This window comes from Dermochelys coriacea, chromosome 8, assembly GCF_009764565.3.
Source record: "Dermochelys coriacea isolate rDerCor1 chromosome 8, rDerCor1.pri.v4, whole genome shotgun sequence".
Taxonomy (NCBI): domain Eukaryota; kingdom Metazoa; phylum Chordata; order Testudines; family Dermochelyidae; genus Dermochelys; species Dermochelys coriacea.
In genome coordinates this window covers 55,802,131-55,826,314 of record NC_050075.1, presented here as the reverse complement: position 1 = coordinate 55,826,314, position 24,184 = coordinate 55,802,131, and the positions used below count along the sequence as shown (strand labels likewise).

The window sequence follows — 24,184 nt, the reverse complement described above, 5'->3', positions numbered from 1 at the left end:
TTTTTTTTTTTAAATCTTAAGGTGCTGACAGGTTCCTTCAAAGAACCTTGTTTATAGATATTAAACAAGTATGCCTCTCAGAATTCAGATATCTTAACTTCTATGTGAAAACTTTCTGAAAATGTAGTAAAATGATGATCAATATTTGATTACTCAGGGCTTATATAAACATCATCACTTCATTTGGCTCATGATAACTTTTTTTTAAGATAATGACCTCTACCGCATCCATGTGCAGGATTAATCATCTAGTTCTCTTCAGTAATCTACTACTTCAATGTGTTTTATATATATTCAATAAAATGCTATAGGGAACAATTTATTGTTAATGATCTGCTCATCACTCTAAGTCTGTTACCTACGGGGGGGGAAAAATTCACCGTAGTCATTAAGTGCTTGATTTTCTGTTTTGTTTGTTTGTTTTTGTTTTTTCCCCAGAGGTGCACCACAGCTTCCATTGATTTCAATTGGAATTGTATGTGCTCAGCACTTCTGAAACACACATCACAATTGTTTATACAGTGCTTGTCACAAATGATAGAAATTACTGTGACTTACTGACACGAAATACATGGATATCTTTTTCTTGTGTTTAGAGGTCTTTTAGGTGGGCACTCTGTGGCAATTATGCTGAAAGAAAAAGGTGAATACATGCAGTGGTACAGTGGTGAACTTCTGCACATGGCAAAACAATTGGGCTACAAACTTTTACCTGCTTTTAACACTACTAGTGGTCTCCCTTATCCAAGAGTAAGTGTTTTATAATCCAGATCACTCCACACAATAGGCAAAACTTTGTTAATATTTCAGGAAGTTATTTAATAGAGAGGGAGAGAATCTTTTTTTGTGACCGATTATGCATTAATTTTCCTTGTATCTAGGATCAGAAAATAGTTCATTTGTGAGTTAAATGCAGGCAGAATATCCTTGCTAACTTGGCTGTGGAGGCATTTGGCACAGAAATCATTTAAACTTTTTTATAAACCCTTTTTTTATTAGTGTCAGTTGTGGGTATAAACAGTTATCACAGATACTTATATTTTCCATACACCTAATAATGCAGATCAATAAATATTTCATGACCAATGCTAGCTAATTTCTTAAATTTTGTTTTGGGCTGTGTAGCTTGTTGCTTTTCCAGGTTTGCTGACAATGACCCAGAATGCATCATTCTGACTCATTAGAAATGGCAGAAATCTCATGAAACCACTATCTACTAATATGTTGCACCTCTAGGCATGACTAAATAATCTGGAACAATGGCTTTTCAGTGTTACTTAAAATTTACTGATGTGCTTTCTACAGCCTGGTTAATTGGGAGTGTTCAGCATGTGCCTTAGGTGAATTTTGAGTTGAACCCAAACTTCCATAGTTTGCCTATTTAAAAAAATAAAAAGTCTCCAGTCTGCAAAAGTTATTGTTGGGGTATAATTTGGAATTTTTTTTCATATTTGTAACTTTTCATTACATGAAGCTAAAGCGTGGCACACCCTTAGCTTATTGGTTAATTATAATGTATCAGACAGAGCAGGGACTTGAACCTGAGTGTTCCACATCCTAGGCGAGTAGCCCTTACCATTGGGTTGTTGAATATATTGGATTCTCTCTCATTTTTCACAAGTTATTTCAAAAGGTCTCTGTTTTGACCTGATGCAGAACAAGAAATGTTTTTGAGATCTTTAACTTTTTTTTTTTTTTTTTTTTTTTTTTTTTTTTTTTTTTTTTTGGTAGGATGAGAAATGGTTTCCCATGCAGCTCTACTTCTAAGTGACTTAGGCACTTCTGAAAATTTTACCTAACATACCTTTGTGGCAGTAGAATTAAAAGAATGGTTGTAGTGTCAGCTGAGACTAGATTAAGATTTGTTTTTTAATTAGAACAAATAAAGAACAGATAAAGTACAGTATCTAAGTTCCTATCTCTCCCATCATTTATTTTTTTATATATATATTTATTTGCAGCTAGTAAAAGATACAATCTTTACTTTCTTTTAGGTTAATTTAAAATTTGGTTTAAGAAGTCCAGAAGCTCGAACAGGAACAGAGACTGATACTTGTACAGCTTGTGCAGGTACCTTGATACTTGAGTTTGCTGCTCTAAGCCGATTCACAGGAACATCAATATTTGAGGTTTGCTTTCTATGGTCTCTTATTTATTGGGGTTAGGTTTTGGACTGCGTGCTGTTACATTATTGTAATTCTAATTCAAATCCATGGGTAAAGAGTGAGCTTGTTTCAGATTAGTTGTATTTGTGGCTAGTAATGGATTTTGCATCTTTTAGTTTTACTGTGCATAAGGATAAGGTGCGTTTCGAGAAACACTTACACTAATATGGCATATCTAATTAAAGTACTATTTTAAACTTTTTATTCAAAAAGTTCTAGAAGGTGATTTACAGTACAAGTAGTAATATAAATATAAAATTTAATGTATTGAAGAATCAGGTTTATAGACTCTCTCCAAGGTGCTTGGCTAGAAAGTCTAACAAATCAGTATAACCTAACATTGAAGAGGAGAACTGAGGCACATGGTATTTAAAGTGCATTTCTATTCTGAAAATTCACTCTGAGAATAGCATAGTCAACTTTCATGTTTTATGATTTCAAGGCAAACAAGTTTAGTTTGTATGTTTCTTCCTGCCCCCCTAAAAATAAAGTGTGTGCTTTGACTGCCAGCCCAGTATACTTAAATAGGGCCCTGACTCTTGAGCTTGGTTCATTCCTTCCTACATACCATCATTGCTAAAAAGAAAAACATTCTGCTGACCAAATTAGGCCCTCAGTGACTTCTGTGGTCTCCAAGTTATGCCCTAGTGACATGTGCAACCCCCATTCTCTTCACTGGGTTTGTACAGGTGTATTGATTGCCATGCAACACAGTTTTTTTGTTTTTGTTTTGTTTTTTTTACTTCATAAGGGGAAATATAATCCAGTTTCTCTTAACTGTACTGTCTGTAAAAAGTAAGAGTAAAAAGCAGTAAAAATGCAGGTACAAATTCTGAATACACAGTTAAGTTGAATAACAAGGTGTTAATTTCACACTGCCACTTTTAAGAGTGGGACCGTTTTTGAAATGCATTCTCTTGTTCTGCTTCATTGAAAAGCAAAAAAGATATTAAAGTGAAATAATAAAACTAAGGGCTCTAACTTCTTTATATAAGGCTTGTAACTTTACAGCAGTAAAAGTGTGGTGACTGCAATTTATTCACTAAAGGTGTGAGAATTTGCAAAAGTGCCAAAGTAACTATTCCCATTGGAAAGTCAAAAATATCTGACACGTACTGATAGGGCTTTGTCAAATCCGAGTGCTGAACTAGAGATCTGAGACAGATTCTCTCTTTGATGTAGTGTATAAACAAATTAAATGGGCTTAACCAAGATTTATTCTGGGTTCATCTGTACGATATTTTTCATTCTTAATTTGATTAACCAAATATTTCAGAATTAATTCCTGGAGTACACTGCTAGCTTTCTGTAGAGATTATTGTATCTGAGCACATCTTAAATTATTCATGATCTACTCCCTTTTAATACTGATTTATTCCCTTTATGTAACATATTGCAATACAAACTACCTAATATAAACTGCCCAAGCATTTGGTTTAAAGCCTTTAGAAACAGAGACTTTTTGCATACTTTCAACAGCCCTCTGACTCTCACTGCTGTCTGCCACTCTCTCCTGTTGTTTCTAGAAGGGAGTCACTATCCAAGAGACTCTAAATCAGCAGTGCCCTGTTTCAGCCAAGTGAGCAACCAACTCAAATTCACAGTAGTCTGTATGAAAAGTGCTGTATACATAGCTGTATTGTCTTCAGTTTGTAATGCTAAAGGTAGAAATCCTCCACTGAGAGAGATGGAGTTGGATTTTTAAAAAGCAGTCAGTGTTGGCCTAACTCTTCTCTCATTAAAGTCAATAAGAGCAGTTAGGCCAATACTGAGTACTTTTGATTATCTCACCCTTAAAACCTAGCATGCCTGGCTGGTTGTCTGTATCCTTTTTTGGCTAGATTGTCACCCCAGTTCATGCCTCCCTTTGTGTATTTACAGGGGGCTAATACACATACTTAGCCTACTATTGGATAGAGCTACTGTGCCACCTAGAACCATCTGAAAAGATGTGTATGGCAGTGTGTCTGGGGTAGATATAACTTAGAAGGCAATCTGACTATATCCCATTGGATTAGAAGAAACTAGTTGTTGCACCATTTCATTTGAGGGTCTTGAAATGTTATATAAGGTTTTTGTTTTTTGTTTTTAATTTTTGAAGAATTTTTTAATGGTTATAAACAAAAAGGGTCTTTATACCTATTTTGTCAGTTGGAAACAGAGGCACAGACAAGTTAAGTGACTTGCCTAAAGCTATATAGTGTGTGGGTGGCAGTTACAGATAGAATGCAAATCCTTTTAATTAGCAACAAAATGACTGGTTAGATAGAATAAGTGCTGCTTTTCAAGAGAATTCAGTGCATTATTGAATAGTTCTACCTTTAGGAAATTCATTCTAAATATGAATCTCTCTCTATAATATATTCTACTTTATAGCTCCATTATTTTAGTAGATAAAAAACCCAAAAGCTTGTATACCAGCACCTGATGCTTTTTTTTGCCTCCTGCATTGCCCTGTAATTACACTTAAATTAAAATATTTTTTGTTGGTTGCAGGAATATGCACGGAAGGCGCTTGATTTTCTTTGGGAAAAAAGACAACGCAACAGTAATTTAGTGGGAGTTACTATTAATATACATACTGGAGACTGGGTCCGCAAAGGTATGTGGCTTTGACTCTAAGACCCATGATCACATGCAGCTCTTGGGAGTTTAAATTATTTTAAAATACCATTAGGAAGGCAAATGGATTTTCAGATCTGAAGAAACCAGGTATAATGAAGCCTGGTCTTCCTCTGCAAGAATATCTTGCCAAACAGTTTTTGTTTCAGGGAAAACATTCCCTAATTCCATGGATGCTGAGAGATTTCTTAGTGCTAAATTTTCAAGGAATCTACTTTAAGTGCACAGTAAAGTACAAATAAGAATGCAATTGTGTATTCAGACCAATAAAAATATTTTTCTACAAAGAAATTAAACACTTGACTTAACAGCATGCCTGAGCATTCTCTTTTATGTTCAAATATACTAGAACACATATATTTTCAAAAAAGTAGGAAAATACTGCACACTATTCAGTGCAGCCCTTCTTTAATCTATATGCTCCTTTATTTTCACTCTGTCCTGAACATCCTCTTTTCTTTCATTCAAACAGTAGCCATTGAAATCAAATTGAAAATTAGCAGTTGAAAACTTTTATCCATGTAACTATTTAAATTTAAAAATACAGTACTTTTGTATCTTTCTTTGTGCTATTTCCAGATAGTGGAGTTGGAGCAGGAATAGACTCGTATTATGAATATTTATTAAAAGCCTATGTCTTGCTTGGAGATGACCGTTTCCTGGAAAGATTTAACACAGTAAGTTGATTAAGTTATTCACAATAACAGACTTAAAAGTGGCAATTCTTCAACAAAAAAAACTTCAAAAACAGACTCCAATGTGAAGCTGCAGAACTGGAATTCATTTGCAAACTGGATACCATCAGATTAGCCCTGAATAGACACTGGGAGTGGTTGGGTCATTACAAAACCTAAACTTAATTTCCCCAATACTAATTTCTCCCTACTGTTACTCACACCTTCTTGTCAACTGTCTGTAATGGGCCACTCTCTTACCACTTCAAAAGTTATTTTTCCTCCCTTGGTATCCTACTGTTAATTGATTTATCTCATTAGACTGATCTCACACTTGGTAAAGCAACCCCCATCCTTTCATGTATTTATACTTGCTCCTCTATTTTCACTCCATGCATCTGATGAAGTGGGTTCTAACCCACGAAAACTTATGCCTAAATAAATTTGTTAGGCTCTAAGGTGCCACAAGGACTCCTAGTTATTTTTGCTGATACAGACTAACACGGCTACCATTCTAAAACCAGTATAGCCATAACTGTCTAACCAAGGAGGGCTGTACTGAGATTTATTTTGGAGCTCTACAGTGCTACTTTTACACTGTTTTACAGAAAACCCTATTAATATAAGGCCTCTCATCATAAAGTAAGCTGAAAGCTACTCTTGCTCTCAGAGCAACAGCTAAAACCTGAAAATCAAATTCTGGGTTTCATCTACCAAGGCAGAGCCATGAGTACAGAGACACTAATCTAGCCCAATGCTTATGATTATAACCTGCAAAAATATATGTGCCCTTGTTCATAGTTTATTAGATTCATAAGACTCATGATTTTCAGAAAATTTAACAACTTTTTTCAATAAAATGATACAGAATGATGATGCACAAATGAAATGAATTTTCTTGGTTCTTGCAAGCAATATAAAAGTCAGAACCGTTCAGCTAAAAGTCTGTCACAACAGTAAAAATAATATTTATTGCTAATGTGTATAGCTGCCAATATAGTAATTTAATTGGGCTTCCTATTTGTTCAGCCCATGATATAGTATTACCTCCTAAACTCCCCAACTGAAGGTTGAGGTCTTTGTATTGCAGGCCTTACAGTTTTTAATATAAACAAGACAGCTATTCTGGGGAGAAGAGGGATTTGGAATGGGTAAGCAGACAAGTTATCCAAAGGGTTCTTAAACTCTTTACAGCAGTTAGTCTCGTTCAGTGTTTTTCTTATAAATGCGTTTTTGGAGTTCTCTGCTTCAGCCAAAGTAAGTGAGAAACTGCAGCAATCTTTATTGCTGTTAGCCAGCTTAAAAATGATGCCACAGGAGCCAGTCAATGCAGGTGATGTATAGTAGCCAAGCAGAGGAGAAACTTGCATGTTCATAGTAATGGTTGCTGAATATATTTGTGCACATGTATATTACTCTATAGTTGTGCAATAATTATTCAGGCTCTTGCATTCTGATTTGCATAACTAGAAGCTGTGTTTTTATTTATGTGTCACTAATCATAGGGATGCAGTTCCCTGAAACCATTAACTTGCTGAAATGAAATATAGCAAACTACAGGGTTTTCATGTCCCTTTTGAAAGAGATGTGAGCTCATGATGTTTCTGTTTTTGTTAGCACTATGATGCCATAATGAGGTACATTAGTCAACCACCTCTTCTGCTTGATGTTCATATTCACAAACCAATGCTAAATGCTCGGACCTGGATGGACTCTTTGCTTGCGTTCTTCCCAGGCTTGCAGGTAAGGTTTCTAAAACCTCCAGTCCCCAGATCACATTAAATGGACTTACTAATAATTGTTCATAAAAACAGATATGAAAAATACATAATATAGTTGTTGTCATTTAGGCTCAGTAATTTAACTTATAAAAATGTTATCTGATGTGGGAGAGGGATTTGTTTGCCTTTGCTATCTCTGCTGGTTATATTAAATCATGCAGCCGACACATTATTTCCAAGTTTGTACTGGCTGTTAAGAGGGGAAATTGTAGGAACTTTCATACCCTTTCATTATCTACCTGGCTCTGCTTGTTTCACCTGTTAACTCCTTGATGATCATGTAAAATGCTTGACTCAAACTCTAATAGTCTTCTGCAGAAGTTTTTCAATTCATGTGCAAATAATTTTTAAGGGTGGGGGACTTCTGCAAGAGTGGAGCAAGGTACTTGGCCTCCAACCCCCATTCACTTAACTGTCAACTATAGAGATCCCTTTTCTTCTTAGGGTATACTTCTTAGTTGCCAAGCTCACAGCTTACTGATTTTGTTACCCACACATTGAAAGTGGTGCCCAAAAGGTTCCAAGGCATATCAGATGCTCAACTTCCATTTCTAGCAGTCTAAAATATATACCTGGCCACCCTACTCATGGGTCTTAAGGCTTCCTGTTGATATTTCTGTCTTATCTTTGTCATTGGCTCCCTTCATTATATCTCCTCCTCCCCCCCATTTGTACGCTACAGATGTTTGGCATTAGTTCCCTTGCCTGTCTTTCCTCCATGACCTACTACATAGTTGTCCAGATTAAATGACTTTGCAACTGATAGCAGTATTGATTTTCAAAACAAACCCACCTTGTTCACACCCTTCTGAGTGTTCATTGCTGAATCTCTGAAACATGGTATGATAAGTTTCCTGTTTGTATTTCTTCCCTCTATTTGGAATAAATCTTTGTAAGAATACATTTTGTATGGATGAATAAAAAGAATAGTCTCTTGTTCCAGGATTTACTTACAACCAGATTCAGAAGGCTGGTATTATGATTGCATGAGGAGTCCATTCTGCTGCCCGCTAGGCCTTTACAATCATATGAGCCACTCTGCATTCCCAAAGGGCTTTACATATCTAATTGAGAATCTGTCTTTAGAGCTTTCAAAAGCAATTCTGGTAGCAAAATTTGAACTGAAGTGAATGGGGTCTGTTCAAGTCCTGGGCCACAGATGAATTTTGTAACATCTGTCACAAACCTGGGCAAATTCCCTTTTAAAGCAGAATTTCAGTCTCAGTATGATCCTGTCCTCTTTCCCGCAAGTCCGTTATGATTGCTGTGATATAGTGGTCTCTTAGGGGTTGCAGTCACTCATATGTTTCCTATCCCACGCTAAGTAAAAAAACATAAAGTAAGTAGATTATACACTGAAACAGAGGATCATGATTTACTGTATTATTGTGTATGCTGGCAATGTATACATTGGTGTATAGTCTTGTACAGATAGCATGCCTGACTTTTATGTATTTATTGCTATTGTTCTTGATTTGTAGGTATTGAAAGGTGACATTAGACCTGCTATTGAAACTCATGAGATGTTATATCAGGTGATAAAAAAGCATAACTTTCTTCCTGAGGTAAGGCGGAAGGTTATGTAAACTGATTTGTGATCTCAGTTCAAGTAATACTAGACATAATGTATAATTAAAAAAAAAAAGTTGGTTTCAACATTCTTCTGAAGCCTACAAATCCACATGCACAACAGGAGTGTCGTTCTGGATATGAAACATTTTTCCCTGAGATGTTGTAACTACCAATAGAGGGAAACAATTGTTATATAACAGATAAGTGATGATGAATAAATTTTGTTTTTTAAACTGACCTTGGATCACTTCACACTAGTATACAAAGTTTACATAATATTGATATGAAACTATCTTCTTGGTGATGTAATGGCTTTATGCTATTGAATCACACTGACTTTTCGTTTCCTTCTGTTTCTTGGCCAAGTGAAGCCTGAATCCATTGGAGAAGTAACATGTTCAGGGCCATATTTGCACTGAGCCTCTGAAAACGTTCCTACGGATATTGTGTTGAGTCTGAAAACAAGTTAATTGTGCACACAAGCGCCTGTTTGCCTGTATACAATCATTACTGGAACATTTGCAGAGGCACTTAAAAATTTGGTCCTTGGTCTTCCGTGGACAGAGGCTTTCTTGTTTTTCTGGTACTTGTTTGATTGCTGACTAGTTGCTGTAGTATTCATACTATAGGTGGCAGCTTGCCTGTTCTAGCATTCAGAGATAACAAATCGTAGTTCGATTTTGTTTTTAACATAATTAGACCTGCCTATTCTGGATCTATACCTTTTCTACACTTGAAAGATGAATAACTTTGAGTGTCTGACTTCATCCCATCTACTAGAATCCAGAATAGAGCAGAATAAATTAAATGGGCACAGAAGGCCTAATTTTGAACTCTGTCTTTAGTTTACTCTGAAGTAACTCCATTGCCTGACTTATGTGAACACACTGCAGCGCTTTCCTACTGCGCTCCCCGAGGGCTGGTTTAACTCTCAGCGCTCTACATCTGCAAGTGTAGCCATGCTCTTGTACTGGTGTATGTAAGATCAGAATCAGGCCTGTTATCAGAGAATATTATTCGCTATCAATTTTTTTTCAAAAAGTAATCATCTAACTGTTGACAGGAATCCTAGAACAAGTTTGGATAGGGGCTTTTTATAATTAGAAATGGAAATAAATGAGAAAGGAGTAGAGATTGTTGATCAGCACTTGCACCCTTCTGCCTGTTGGTGAATTATTATTTTAGATTTCAAAACAATCTGTATATTTTTATGCCTATATTTATTTATCTCTATTCTTTCTTCCTCAGGCTTTCACAACAGACTTCAGGGTTCATTGGGCTCAGCATCCTTTAAGACCAGAATTTGCAGAAAGCACCTATTTCTTGTATAAAGTAAGGCCACTTTCTTCATTGCTTGGGCTTTTTGATACTTTGGTACTAAGGTTTGGATTTTATTGGTGCCGCCTCCCAAAGTTGAAAGAGTAGAACTGGATCCCATCTCATTCATTTGTGTCAGAGTTAAATACTTATGGCATGCAAACCACATGTAGGCACTCCTTGTTATTAGAAAATGTCTTCAGAGTTTTGTTTTATAAGGCAAGGATTTTCAAAGGTACAAAGGGGCCCAGCCTCTTCAGATTCAGTGACAGTTGGGTGCCTGAGGCCCAGATTTTTAAAGGTATTTAGGCATTGCTGCACTCAGCACTGCAAGTCTTATCTTCAAATATCTTTTAAAATCTGGGTGTAACTCCCTTGTCTTCCTTTGATTGTCCCAGCATAGTGTAGCGTATCCGTATAGTGTAAATGGTAATGCACTGTATTTGAAAGGAACTTCCTCTTCTGCATATGGCTCTTCTTTACACATTAAATTTCATGGATGTGTAAAAAAGGCGACATACCAGAAACTAATGCATAGCAAGTAATTCTAAAAAAAACAGTTATACATTTTACATGACATCTAAGTATTGTGCAACTTTTCTAAAAATAGGCTACTGGGGACCCTTACTACCTAGAAGTAGGAAAAACGCTCATTGAAAATTTAAACAAATACGCTAGAGTACCCTGTGGATTTGCTGCAATGAAGGATGTTCGTACGGGAAGTCATGAGGACAGGTAAGTAAGTGTGTAGTGATTTTTAAGTTTATTAGAAAATATAAAAGGAGTCTGATTAACTTATTTTTATGTGTATTCAGATTAATTGAATTTTGGATAGATGCTGATAGTGTATTCTGTGTTCATCTAAATAAACAACCCTCAGATTATGCATATTTGATTTGAAGTTAATGGAATATCTGTAGTCTAATTGGCCTTAAACACTTTCAAAATTCATAGCCTTAAATCATAACACTTCTTCTGTAAAAAAGTGAAGATAGCCTATTCTGATATTTTCTTTATATATCTTTTTAATAAAACTTGATGATGGTTAAGTAGATTAAATTTGAAGCATATTTCATTTGAAAAATGTTAACTTTGGAATTCTCAAGCATTATATTATTATTGTAACACCACTTTTTCATTGAACTTTTTGAACTGTTATTTCCATCTGTAAAGTTTCCTCCTATTGGAATTCTGCAGTAGTTGCAGCACTCAAACAGGGCTAATAAGCTCAAAAGTTACTATCATTAAGGCTGCAGATTTGTCACAGCCTTTTTTATTAAACACAGAGCAGTGTCAGTAAATTTAGAACACCCTGTAAAGGCTGCATCCCCTGCCTGAGCCCTGACACTGTGGGTTGGGAGGGGAGGACGCTGGCACTTTCCTGAGCCCCCTTCCCAGGGTGGAGCATCATTGGGAAGGGGGAATGCAGCCTGTATGCTGGAGCTTCCCCCAAGGAGAGAAGCCTCAGGGGGCACGGAGGGCTGAACGGTACCTCCCTCTGCCCTCTTTGGGCTGTGCTCTGTGCCCAGGTCCAGGCTCAGCACAACCCAGTGCTGCTATTCAGCCCAGTCAAATATGGCCTGGCCGCCCTGCTTCCCTCCTTTCTCCGCATCATGACTTAAAGGCACTTGAGCAGCGCTGCGACTGCGTGTGCCAGGTTACAGTGCCCACAGTGGGGAGCTGGGCCCAGCCACCCAGGACAGGATCTCCAACTGCAGGGAAGTCACGGAAAAACAGGAATATGACCCTGTTTGACATTGTTCCCCACCATGACAAACCTGCAATGCTAAGTAGCATTAACTGTTTTGAAATTGCGTATCCTGAGCATTTGTTTTACTGCCACTTTGGGAAATAGCACTGTTCTTAAGGCTGTCTTCTCTCTCTTCCCCCCTCCCTTGCCCCCATAGAATGGACTCTTTCTTCCTGGCTGAGATGTTTAAATACCTTTACCTGCTCTTTACTGATAAGGAAGACATGATTTTTGATATAGAAGATTATATCTTCACTACAGAGGCTCATCTATTACCTCTTTGGCTCTCTACTACAAACCAAACAATGTCTAAGAAAAATACAGTGAGTGATCTTTTTAAACTTTAATCTGTTTTTAATACCACTTTAATGTGTTTTTACATGGAAAAATCAGGGTAAATGGTAAGTTTAAGCAATCAGATTTTTGACATATTTAATGCAAACTGTTTTATCATGACAGTAATTAGTGGCACCCATGAATACTGTCAATTTTTTCCATGATCAAACCTGTTCTTTAGGTATTTATAACTCAACCATAAAACCTTGGAACTTGGCAGAAAGGTCACAGAACACACGTGCTTATAAAAAACAAACCAATAAAACCTTAATCTTCAGTTTTTGTGTTCCTAATAAATAAATAAATAAATACATGTTCTTGTTTTGTGGAGCTCAGATTTATTTCCTCTTTAAAATACTTTAATCATAGCATAGATTAAATTTGCCAAGTCATTTTTTATATTAAGGGAAAAATAAAATGCAGAGAGAGCTAGCCTGCTGACCTAGGATTTAGTACCTGGAAGGAAACCCAAGTTAGCTTTCCAGCTCTAGGACCAGATCCTCAGCTGGTGTAAAATGTTGAAATCAGTTGAGCTATAGCAAATAGCAGAAGTTGAGACTCAGGCTCTTAGTCTCCTTCTCCCCAGGCCAACTGGGAACCTGTTGAAATAGCATACTCAGACTCTGCTGGAAGTGGTCATGGTAATGGTAATGTAGTCTAAACAGTACTTTTCTTGCTTTTTTCATTCTGACAGACTGGTATTTCCAGCATCAGTAGCTCAATGGGCAGACTAAATAAACAGATGGGAAAGTGAACAGAGGATTTATCACCTAGGGATTCCCCCAATGTTAATCTGCCATTATTTTGACTCGCCCATTATTTTGACTCGAAGTGTGTTCGCTCTTGGATAATTCCTAGCTAATCCCTTATTTAGCATTTTCTTACTTATTTACATAGCATGACAAAAGGTACTATAAGGGTGAGACTTCTAAAGGGTGTTGCGCACTAACTGGCCCAAACTAAAGGCTCCCAAGTGCACATTAATGTAGTGCTATTTGAAAGAGCACTACGTTAATGTGTAATAGGGAACTTTTAGTTCATGACAGCAGACCAGTTAGTGTACAACACATAGATGTGCTTTAGAAATCACACTTGCCCACTGTGCACTTAGACAAGACACTCAGTGTATGTTTACACTGTAATAAAAGACCCATGGCTGGCCTGGAGCCTGAACCACTACATTGCAATTTTATAGCCCACCAGTCCAAGCCCCGAAAGCCTGTGTGAGGTTACCCGGGCTCTGAGACTTGGTGCCTATCTGACTAAGGCAAAGATAGAGAAAGATCCCATTTAAAGGAGATGTCAGGAGCTTTTCTCTCAAGGAAGAAATTGTAAAACAGACCCAAGGTTACTGAAACCAAAACTCTGATCATTTTAGAATCAGCTTGGTTGCAATAAAATGGGAGGGGAAAAAGGAACACTTCTTAATGGGCTGCATTGCTTATATTTATTCTAAGTAGCATGTCAACCACTTGAAATATCTGTGCCCTAGTGCATGGTTAGCAAGGTGGCCTCCTGCTGTTTCACTATTCGATTTGTTAGAAGATAGTGGGGAAGCAGTTTTACGGGACCTTAGTGTGCAGACTTTTTTCCATGTACAGTAACTCCCCACTGAACATCTCGCTTAACGTTGTTTCGATCTTGTGTCCCTGCTCCATTACAGAACATGCTCCATTTAAAGTTGTGCCAGTGCTTCACTATAACATTGTTTGGCTGCCTGCTTTGTCCACAGCTGGCAGCCCCCCATCAGCTCCCATACACCCCCCCTCAAGAGCGCCTCCTGCCCGCCAGACCCCGCAGATCAGCGCCTTCTCCTTCTTCCCCCTGCCCGCGGCAATCAGCTGGCTTGCAGCATTCAGGCAGGAGTGGGGAGGAGTGAGGAGTTGGCCCGCAGGCTCCCCTTCCCTCCCCTGCCTCTTGAACTCCGCAAACTGCAGAGGCAGGGGAGAGATGGGGGGAGGCTGTGTGCTAAGTCCTCACTTTTCCCCCCTCCCTTCTGAACGCCGCAAGCCGGCTGATTGCCATGGGCAGAGGGGAGGAGCGAGGATGTGGTGTGCCTCCCTCCCCTGCCTCCTGCTCGCAGCAATCAGCCGGCTTGCTTGCGGTGTTCAGGAGGCAGGGGGAGCCTGCTGTGCTGTGTCCTCGCTCCTCCTCCTGCCTCCTGAACGCTGTGCTGCAAACCGGCTGATTGCCCTGGGCAGGAGGCAGGGAAGGGAGGGGGGAAGAGCTAGGATGCGGTGTGCAGAGTAAAGGGGGAGGAACCTAAAGGAAAGGAACCTGACCCCCCCATTTACATTCATTCTTATGGGGAAATTGGATTCGCTTAACATAGTTTCACTTAGTCGCATTTTTCAGGAACAGAACTACAATGTTAAGTGAGGAGTTACTGTAGGTGGTTTGGCTCTATTTATTTTATGTTGGTCGTACTTCTCAGAGAACAATTACTTTGTATGTAGTAACTTCTTCCAATAAATAAGTAACAGCTTTGTTATGCTATAGCAACTTGAATATTTTTTCTGGAGCCATTTTATACACCTTTAAATACTGGGTCTTAAAATTATTTATCAACAATAATTAATAATTCTCTAAGACTTTTCTCACGGGTGTGTTGTAAATAGATAAGTATTATACTCATTTTACAGATGAGGAAACTGGGCTGTAGTAAAGTTTAAATGACTTGCCTGGGATCACCCAACAAGTCATTTGCAGAGCCAGGAACAGATACTAAACTATTATGCACTTCTTATGCTACAGTAAAATAGTGGTATTTGCAAATGTTAATAACTAATCTCTTCCTTTCAAAGTAACAATTGTCATTTGATTTATAGTTAAGGTCTGGTTTGAAATTAGTTGATATAGTTTTGCCACCCATAGGTTTTCTTGACTGTTGCTATATGGATTGTGAGGAAGACACTCCTGGGATTGTTCCTATTGAAATCTATGAACAGGAAGCTATATGTGGCAAAGTAACCTTATTTATTAATGTTTAGTTTTATGGTTTCTTTGTGTCAAGTCATCTTAGGCAGCTCAGAAATCAATAAAGATATTTAACTGAACTGAGATGATCTCATGGAATATTCTTTAAAAAAAAAAAAAAATCTGAGGAATGTATGTTGACATAAAACAAGACAATCCTAATGGCCTGGAATTTTGTCACAGCCAAAATATAGGCACTATTAACTTTACACCAAAAGCAAAAAACAGTTTTCTCCTGTTGGAAGAACAAGAAGTTACATAGGGTGCTAGATGTTTGGTACAATACGGCTTGAAAACACCATTTACCAGGAGAGGGCCTAAATCCTTCAATTTCTATAACTAGGTTAAAAAAAAAAAAAATTCTGAACATTGTGGATGCAAAGATAACCTTCCAAATAGGAACCAAGGCAAGACTGCATTTGAGTCTTCAGCTACACATCTCCGGCGCCTTTACTGCTGTTCATATCTTTGCCAAATTGCAGCAAAATAGAATCATGACCAACATCATTTGTTTCATTCTGATTGGGAATGCTATGAAGACAGACATGAGAGCTATTCAGAAAGGAAAATAATATAAAAATGGGGACTAGGGGACAATTGGAATGTTAAAGGCTTCAAACATTAACACTTAAAATTTTATACACATGCCAAGAAGCTAGCAAAAAAGCAGGCAAGTAAAAGTCTTACTATTCTTCACTAGTAATTGCAGTTGTATACATCTTCCTACCTTCCTATCTTCATCCTATGCTTTGTATACAAATAACTTTTGACGATGCAGTCTGTTTGATATTTTCTTTTGATAAGAAATTTAGAGTAATTGGGTTTCTTAATAGATAATCTGCTTTGTACGTTATAGACAACAGAATACATGGAGCTGGATGACAGTAACTTTGAATGGACATGTCCGAACACCCAGATTCTCTTCCCAAATGACCCTATGTATGCTCAGAGTATCCGTGAACCTTTGAAAAATGTGGTGGATAAGAGCTGTCCTAGGGGCGTTGCCAGAGTGTAAGAAGCATGTTTTATATCCTCCGTTGCTAGGAATGGCCAGAAAATTGGCTGTCATTCAATTAAAAAAAACCAAAAAAACCAAGCCTCCCTATCCCCTCTGCATATGTTAGTCAGATATGCTTACTTTGTTCACAAGATGGTATTCCTTTTGGCCCTAAAGCTAGCTGCATTTCCTATCAGTGTTCAGCTAACTTCCAGCTGCAGTTGATTATGTAAGAGTAGATGGAGCTCAGCACAAAGTCACAGATCCTAATTTGGGATTGCAGCAGTGTCAATTAGAAAAAAAAAAAAAATCAATTTGTAAACAGAGCAAAGAAGATCTGAAATCACTGAGAATAAATAAGAAAAATAAGTTTCATTTCTATAGTCAACTGAATAACCCCTTTTTCTTGACTTTATTTTATTAATGCTGCTATAGATAATCTTGTATTTTATTTTAGGTGGTTCTGTAAAATTTGGAAAATATCTGCCTTTATATGATGTCTGTAATATTTATGCAGGTGAAAATTAAGTGGGCTGAGTAACAGTTGCATTATATGCATCTGATGCTCAGTCTGTTAGGAAAACTGGCTTTTCTGGTTTTATTCAAATTTATTTTCATTTATTACCAAAATGCTGAACATTTAGAAATGATATTGAAGAGTGCTGGCTCACACTTTAATCAGATTGCTGATATATCAGTTTTACATTATCAACATTGCACTAGAAAATTGTTGGGGAAGTTCACAGCTTTTTAAAACAATTATAATTTTAGGGTAACATTTTACCAAGAGTTTTGTTTGCTAGAATTTTAATTTTCAGCTTGAGATACTCCAGTGGGATGCTCATACATTAGAAGATAGGAATGGGTTCTGATCATAGGCACTGACTTCCGCTCTTTCACGTGGTTGCTTGATTTCCCCCTCTGCCCCAGGCCCCACCCCCACTCCACCCTGTCCATGAGGCCCCGCCCCTTCCCATCCCTACCCTCCCTGCCAATATTCCAACTCCTTCCTCAAATCCCCGCCCCCTCCCTGGAGCATGTCACATTCTTCTGCCTCCCCCTGATGCTGCCAAACAGCGGTTTAGCAGTGGCTGGGCGAGAAACGCTAGGAGGAGTGGGGATGTGTGGCGCTTGGGAGGGGGAGGGGAGCTTGGCTGCTGGTGAGTGCTCCAGCCCTGGAGCACCCATGGGGTCGGTGCCTATGGTTTTGATGGCTTTGTGTATGTTATGTTTCTAGCTTTGCACACCTCTCGTGTAAAACTGTTAGATATTTTTTTTTTAACAAATGTACCCATATGAAACTTTGATCCTTACCCTCTTTGGCAGAGAAGAGAGTTTTGGGAGTGGACCAAAACCACCCCTGAGAGCCAGGGATTTCATGGCCAGTAACCCTGAGCATTTGGAGATACTGAAGAAGATGGGAGTCAGTTTGATTCACCTCAAAGATGGAAGAGTACAATTAGTGCAGCATGCAATTCAAGTAAGACCCACATATATTTTGTAGAAATCTTGGCCCATTGAAATCAGTAGAAAAATTCCCACTTACTGCAATAGGAGCAGATTTCATCCCTTGGTTTCACTCTGTATTTCCACAGTTTGGATTGCTTAATTTTAAAAAGAAGCTTTCAGCATACCTTTTTACCTTTCCTTTGTTGCTACATGAGAAAAATAACATTTTTAAACTACTGCTTTAAGTGTTTTGCCTCTTTTTCTTTAACTTTGTCTTGCAGTTAAGTGCCATTATCTCCACTTGTTACAACCAGTGCTCCATTTACGTTTCAGCAAAAGACTTGGATAGTGCAACACCCATAGAAATTAATGTGAATTTTTATTGTATTATTCATTTTCATATTTAGTTCAATCAGTAATCCTTCATTTGTTTAATTGAGTATTACATGCAGTTTTTTGCTGTCTATAAACTTAATTTGCAGTGTGCTACAGTTTTGCATTAAACTCATAACAGCATAGTAGAATTTGGCGGCGTGGGAAGCTGTAGAGTTTGGCAGCTTGGACATTTGGCACCTGAAGAATGTGGGAGAAGCATGTAAGCTTTACTAGCATGATCAGAGATGCAGTTGTTAACTGTCTGAATCTACAGCTGATAAGTTAACCAGCCCTCCAGCAAAGTTAAACTATTGTTTCAGGCTGTCTACAGATTCAAGCAGACATCACTGCATGAGTTTGCATACAGGTCACATTTGGAAAGTTTTCTTTGCTGCCATTAAGAATAAACTTTTTTTTTTTTAAATGAATGCATAGATTGTCAGGCACAATTTTGTGCTGGTTTCCTCAGCAGATTTGGCAGTCCCTGAATTGTAGAAGATATGGTGCCCTAATTAAGACCTCATTGTAAGGAGAAGCTGGACTGAAGGAAAGAGCACTTGTTTGAACAAATCTAAAAATAGCACAGAAAAGGAGAAAAAAAAGAATAGTTTAGCTTAAAAAATTACAAATGTTTGTTCAAACGTGCTTTAGGGTAAAAATTCCTCCAAATAGCAAGATCATAAAATAAATCATTTTACATGTGTATTTCTAAAGTTCTAGTGTTTTATTTAGATTAAGTGTAGTTTTATTATATAACAGAACAAAAGAATCTTTTTCAAACAGTACAGTCTTGGTACTACATATGTATGTGAATGGATTTTTTTCATTATAGCAAGAGAATGTAATATTTAAAACAAATATTGGCTTGATCACTTCATAGTTAAGTCTCTCAGCATCCCAGACCTGCATCACTAATATAGAATGTGATGTAAATGCCATAAATAATTGATATTAAATAGACATCAATTTAATCTTCTCTTAAAGTGGGCCTCTAGAAATTAAGTTTGTGTACCTAATGTATCATAGTAGCCCAAGGCTACATTTAAGATGGATGTTTTCAAATACATTTTGAAATACTTGGCACTTGCTGTATCATGGATTTAGAGTTTATAATCTTATACTTGGCCTTGTCAAAATTCACAAAAGCCCCAAGTCTGGAGCATAAAATTTATTTTCAGGATTAGAGAGAGAAACCAGAATGCTATCAAAATAATTACCAACTTTTGTAAAGTGAAAAATGTTAAAGGGCACATGAAAGGTGCTGTACAAATACATAAGTATTGTAATTATCAGATATTCTTTGGAAATACTCCAACATTAGGGTTTTGTCATACTGCTAGTCTTCAGTGTCATCCAGAAATTTCTAATTGGTGGGATTTCTAGTGTGATTGTTTGACCAACTGTGCGGCACAGAAATAATTCTAACTTATTTTTACCTTTCACATGCCCATTAACATTTTTCTGTTAAAGCATCAACAGTGTGACTCTGTGCAAACAATATTTTGTCTGAAGACTGCTTTAAAAGTATGGATTTACCACAAATTCCAGATCAGCAAAATAACACATTCATGTATTTTACACAGTAGTCAAAACACACTACTTATTTACCTTAGACTTGTTATATGTGGTCAAGTTGACTTTTTTTTTGTATATCCATTGCATTAGTATTTTTCTTTAGTTTAAATTTTAAAGAATACTTGTCAGTTATCTTATTATAAACATAATTCTGTGTTACTGATAAAGGAAAAATTAGATGTTCAAGAATTTTTGGTTTTAATAGCTTGGCTGTTGAACTTTGGCATTTCTCAGACTGGACAATGAGGATCAAGAGTTCCCATTTTGTTTAGATTTGGCTTCAGGTTTTCTGCTGAAATATCTGAAAATAGACATAGCAGGGAAAGGTTTATTAGTTTAAAAACAGCCTTCCATTGCAATTTAAAAATAATCAAACTTGTATAAACCAGAGATTTGGAAAAAATGAAATTTGTGACAGATTTGATAGATTCTTAAAGTATAATTGTTAAAGAATTACATATAAAATACTACAAAACAGCTGATAGAAAGGTTATGGGAGCTACTTTAGAATGCAGAGCACTGCACTCAATTACTTTTTCCTTCTCAGCTTGGTTGATTGGAGGCAATACTGGCAGATTCTGGAAGAAGCCAGCGCTTTTTCCAGGAGGTTGGCTACAACAGTGACTTTTGAGGAATTCGCCAGTGGCAGTAAAATTTTGGTTCTGCAAAATATTTAAGAAGCCACTTATCCTAATGTCTTTACTCCTTAGGCAGCAAGTTCACTTGATGCTGAAGATGGTTTGCGATTCATGCAGGAAATGATTGAACTATCCAGTCAGCAACAAAAAGAGCAGCAGCTACCCCCACGTGCTGTTCAAATTGTTTCCCACCCATTCTTTGGCAGGGTAGTATTGACAGCTGGGCCAGCACAATTTGGAATGGACCTCTCCAAACACAGCATAGGGGTATGTATAATGTGAAAATCTTTAGAACATATGATTTGCTCTTGAATTTTATTTATTTGTGCTTTTTCTCTGTTGCATTGGTCTTAATTTTCTAGTATTGCATTTATTTTAATACTTAGCTAGCTCTTAGATTTATAATAGACATTTAAAATAGTTAGAAACACACAATCTAAAATTCATTCTTCTCCCTCAAACACCACAGAGTTCAGTCTGTGTTTCCTTAGGCAACAGTCATGATTCAGCCTCCACATGCAGGTGCTCCAGTTTTTTTCTGAATGCTATATGTGGAATATAACTCTTGCATCCTAGAGGGAGAGGCTAATGTAAGGGAAGAGAGCTTGTCAAGCTGCTAGGATTCAGCATGGCTGCCATTCGTTTGTGAATTAAAGTTTTTAAAAGTTTAATGAGGAGTAGGCTCTCCTTAGCCCATCAGAAGTTCAGAGAAAGTGTCTTTCTAGATAAAGAGAAAAGGGGGAGAAATTACTTGTCCCCTTTGAAGTCAATGGCAAAACTCCCATTAACTTCAATGGGGGCAGGATTTCAGCCCACAGGGTATACTCTAGCTATGAAACAAAGTTCTACGGATATCTGTGCTCTCACATGGTTTGTGATATCTTAACCATAATTATTCTGTATTTTGTTGACTATACTTAAAAGGTTACAGATGTTGGCCCAGCATCTTATAATAGCCTTTTTGTTTGTACTATGTGAAAACCAAATCAGTCCAAACTGTTCAAAGAAATTAGTTTAAAAATTGTTCATTAGACAGCTTTTTTGAGAATCTGTCATAATAAAGACTCCATGATAAAGGTCCTGTAGTATGCTGGGAAACACTGGATATCTTTTTGGGATGACTGGAAAAATTAAAGGTAGGAAACATTTACAGGTTTGACTCCAGTATTTTAAATCATTACATCTCTCAAACAGACAAGAGGATTTGTTGCAACCAGTAAACCTTACAATGGATGCTCGGAGATCACTAATCCTGAATCAGTGAAGGAGAAAATTGCTTTGATGCAGAGAGGCCAGTGCATGTTTGCTGAAAAGGCACGAAACATCCAAAAAGCTGGAGCAATAGGGGGCATTGTTATTGGTAAATAAAACTATCCTTTTTGTTTTGTACAACTGTAATCTGTGTTTTCCACAAGATTATTTAGATTATATATAAGCATATTTTCAAGGCTGGCAGGCATCTGTTACGTTCTTGTAAGCAGTCAGTACAACAAGGTACAGAAATCCTGTTGTGTGCAAGCATGATAAAGTATACACACCTCATTTGTTCCAACAAGAATGGAGCCAGACAGAAACTTACTAGTGGAGAAATTCAGTGAGGGAGTTTGTTCTGACAAATTGGAAGTTACAAATTAACTTTTGTTTGCAGCTGAATGTTGTAAAATGAAAGAATGGTTGTTCTTTCTATCATCTTAGCTGGGAAAGCACAGACCAGGAAAGTTAATAGTTCTAGAGGAATGCATCATTTACATTCCTTATTAAAAGTTGAGTAACTATGATTTCAGTATTGAAAACAGATAACTGATTAGTAGCAATCCTGAAATGATGTACATTGAGACCTTTTACATTCAGGAATGCATCTGCTCGTGAAATAGTTTTTTCCTTGTAGGTCCAGCACTATTCTTGACTTTCCACAGCTAGGCAGGCATCCACCTTTTGAGGCAAATTGAAAATAAAAAATTAAAACTGCTGGAGATGCCAAAGAATATTTCCTCCCACCCACAAAGTCTCATCACCATCTCAGGCAAGCACATAGAATTGAAATACATTCCACCTTTTGACTTAACTTGCTTCTGTCCACTCAGAAACCTCTTCTTTGCTGTCTCCACCAGGAAATAAGGGTAGAAAATTGTAAAGCTGGGGAATTCTAATTAAACTACAGCACATTCTCTGAAATTCCCACACCAGCTATTCAAGCTACCTTTATCCTGTGTAATGAGAGAGCATCAATCCTGAACGATACACATAATAGAAAAGCTTGCTTACTCTGACTTTTTGTATTGGCTAGATGACAATGAGGGAAGCAGCAGCGACACTGCTCCTCTATTCCAAATGGCTGGTGATGGAAAGAATACAGATGATATCAAAATCCCCATGCTCTTCCTGTTCAACAAAGAAGGAAATATTATACTTGATGCAATCCGAGAATATGAGGCTGTAGAAGTGCTTCTTTCTGATAAAGCAAAAGACAGAGGTAAGGGTAAAGCCATTTGTGTCTTATAAAGATAAATAATAATCTCTCAGTTGTCATAATGTGAAAATATAAAACAAACAATGGTTCTTATTTTCTACCTGAAAAAAATAAGTGAATTGGGATGAAAATTCTGTTTTACTTCCATAATTCTAGTTTGTTGAATTAGTTTCATTCAAACTGTAACCATCTCTTAGAATTTCCCAATACATGTCCAACCTATTTAACTTGAAACACTTTACACAAGGTCCCAAACAGAGAAAGTGAACATTATAATTTTGGTGTAACAAATTAGACTAGTAGTGCTACAACATGGTTGGGTTTATTTTTATTTAAGCCTCTTAAACCCTTTTTTCTTGGAAGAGCTTTTCATATTCTTCTTTGATATCTAGGCTGTGTGTGTTTCAGGGTCCTGACTTGTAGATGCTTCTCAGTTCCAAGTGATGTTCTTCATATCTATAAAGATAGATCTGATTTTTCTCACTGCAAAGACTAGGCAGAAGTGGTTCTCATTGAGGATTTAATTTCAGAAAGGGGAACTACACAAAAATGAGGTAGTCAGTTAAACAGAAATTAAAAGGTACAGCACCAAAAGTAAAATCCCTGCAAACTGCATGGAAACTTTTTAAAGACACCATAATAAAGGCTCAACTTAAGTGTATACCCCCAATTTAAAAACCATAGTAAGAGAACCAAAGAAGAGCCACCATAGCTAAACAATAAAGTAAAAAGAAGTGAGAGGGGGAAAAAGGCATACTTTAAAAAGTGGAAGTTAAATCCTAGTGAGGAAAATAGTATAAAATCTGTCCCAGATTGAGGTGTCATTAGAGGTAGTTTTTGAACAAATTGATAAACTAAACAGTAATAATTCACCAGGACCTGATGGTATTCACTCAAGAGTTCTGAAGGAACTCAAATGTGAAATTGCAGGACTAACTGTCATCTATAAACTATCATTCAAATCAGCTTCTGTACCAAATGACTGGAGAATAGCTAATGTGATGCCAATTTTTTAAAAGGGCTCCAAAGGTGACCCTGGCAACTACAGGCCAGTAAGCCTCACTTCAGTACTGGGCAAACAGGTTGAAACTATAGTAAAGCACAAAATTGTCAGACACATAGAGGAACATCATTTGTTGGGGAAGAGTAAACATGGTTTTTGTAAAGAGGCATAATTTCCCTCCAGTCTACTAGAATTCTTTGAGGGGGTCAACAAGCATGAGGACAAGGGGAATCCAATGGATATATAGTATATTTAGATTTTCAGAAAGCCTTTGACAAGGTCCCTCACCAGAGGCTCTTAAACAGTCCTGGGATAAGAGGAAAGGTGCTCTCATGGATTGGTAACTGGTTAAAAGATAGGAATAAACAGTCAGTTTTCATAATGGAGAGAGGTAAATAGTAGTATCCCCAAGAGGTCTGTTCTGGGACCAGTCCTATTCAACATATTATAAATGATCTGGAAAAAGGAACAAACAGTGAGGTGG

At 37.3% G+C, this 24,184-nt stretch overlaps 1 protein-coding gene across 2 annotated transcripts in view; it reads left to right on the top strand.

The window, feature by feature from the left end:
- The window catches only part of EDEM3 (ER degradation enhancing alpha-mannosidase like protein 3), a 48,301-nt gene that overhangs the window by 17,789 nt on the left and 6,328 nt on the right, over positions 1 to 24,184 (top strand). For both annotated transcript variants that reach the window (XM_038413302.2, XM_043491148.1), the window contains exons 6-19: positions 597 to 750; positions 1,995 to 2,129; positions 4,662 to 4,767; positions 5,367 to 5,464; positions 7,079 to 7,204; positions 8,724 to 8,807; positions 10,063 to 10,146; positions 10,742 to 10,866; positions 12,039 to 12,204; positions 16,050 to 16,204; positions 17,517 to 17,670; positions 20,300 to 20,494; positions 21,422 to 21,587; positions 22,515 to 22,700. In XM_038413302.2, the coding sequence (XP_038269230.1) occupies positions 597 to 750; positions 1,995 to 2,129; positions 4,662 to 4,767; positions 5,367 to 5,464; positions 7,079 to 7,204; positions 8,724 to 8,807; positions 10,063 to 10,146; positions 10,742 to 10,866; positions 12,039 to 12,204; positions 16,050 to 16,204; positions 17,517 to 17,670; positions 20,300 to 20,494; positions 21,422 to 21,587; positions 22,515 to 22,700 (1,934 nt within the window). The remainder of the gene's footprint in view (positions 1 to 596; positions 751 to 1,994; positions 2,130 to 4,661; positions 4,768 to 5,366; positions 5,465 to 7,078; positions 7,205 to 8,723; positions 8,808 to 10,062; positions 10,147 to 10,741; positions 10,867 to 12,038; positions 12,205 to 16,049; positions 16,205 to 17,516; positions 17,671 to 20,299; positions 20,495 to 21,421; positions 21,588 to 22,514; positions 22,701 to 24,184) is intronic.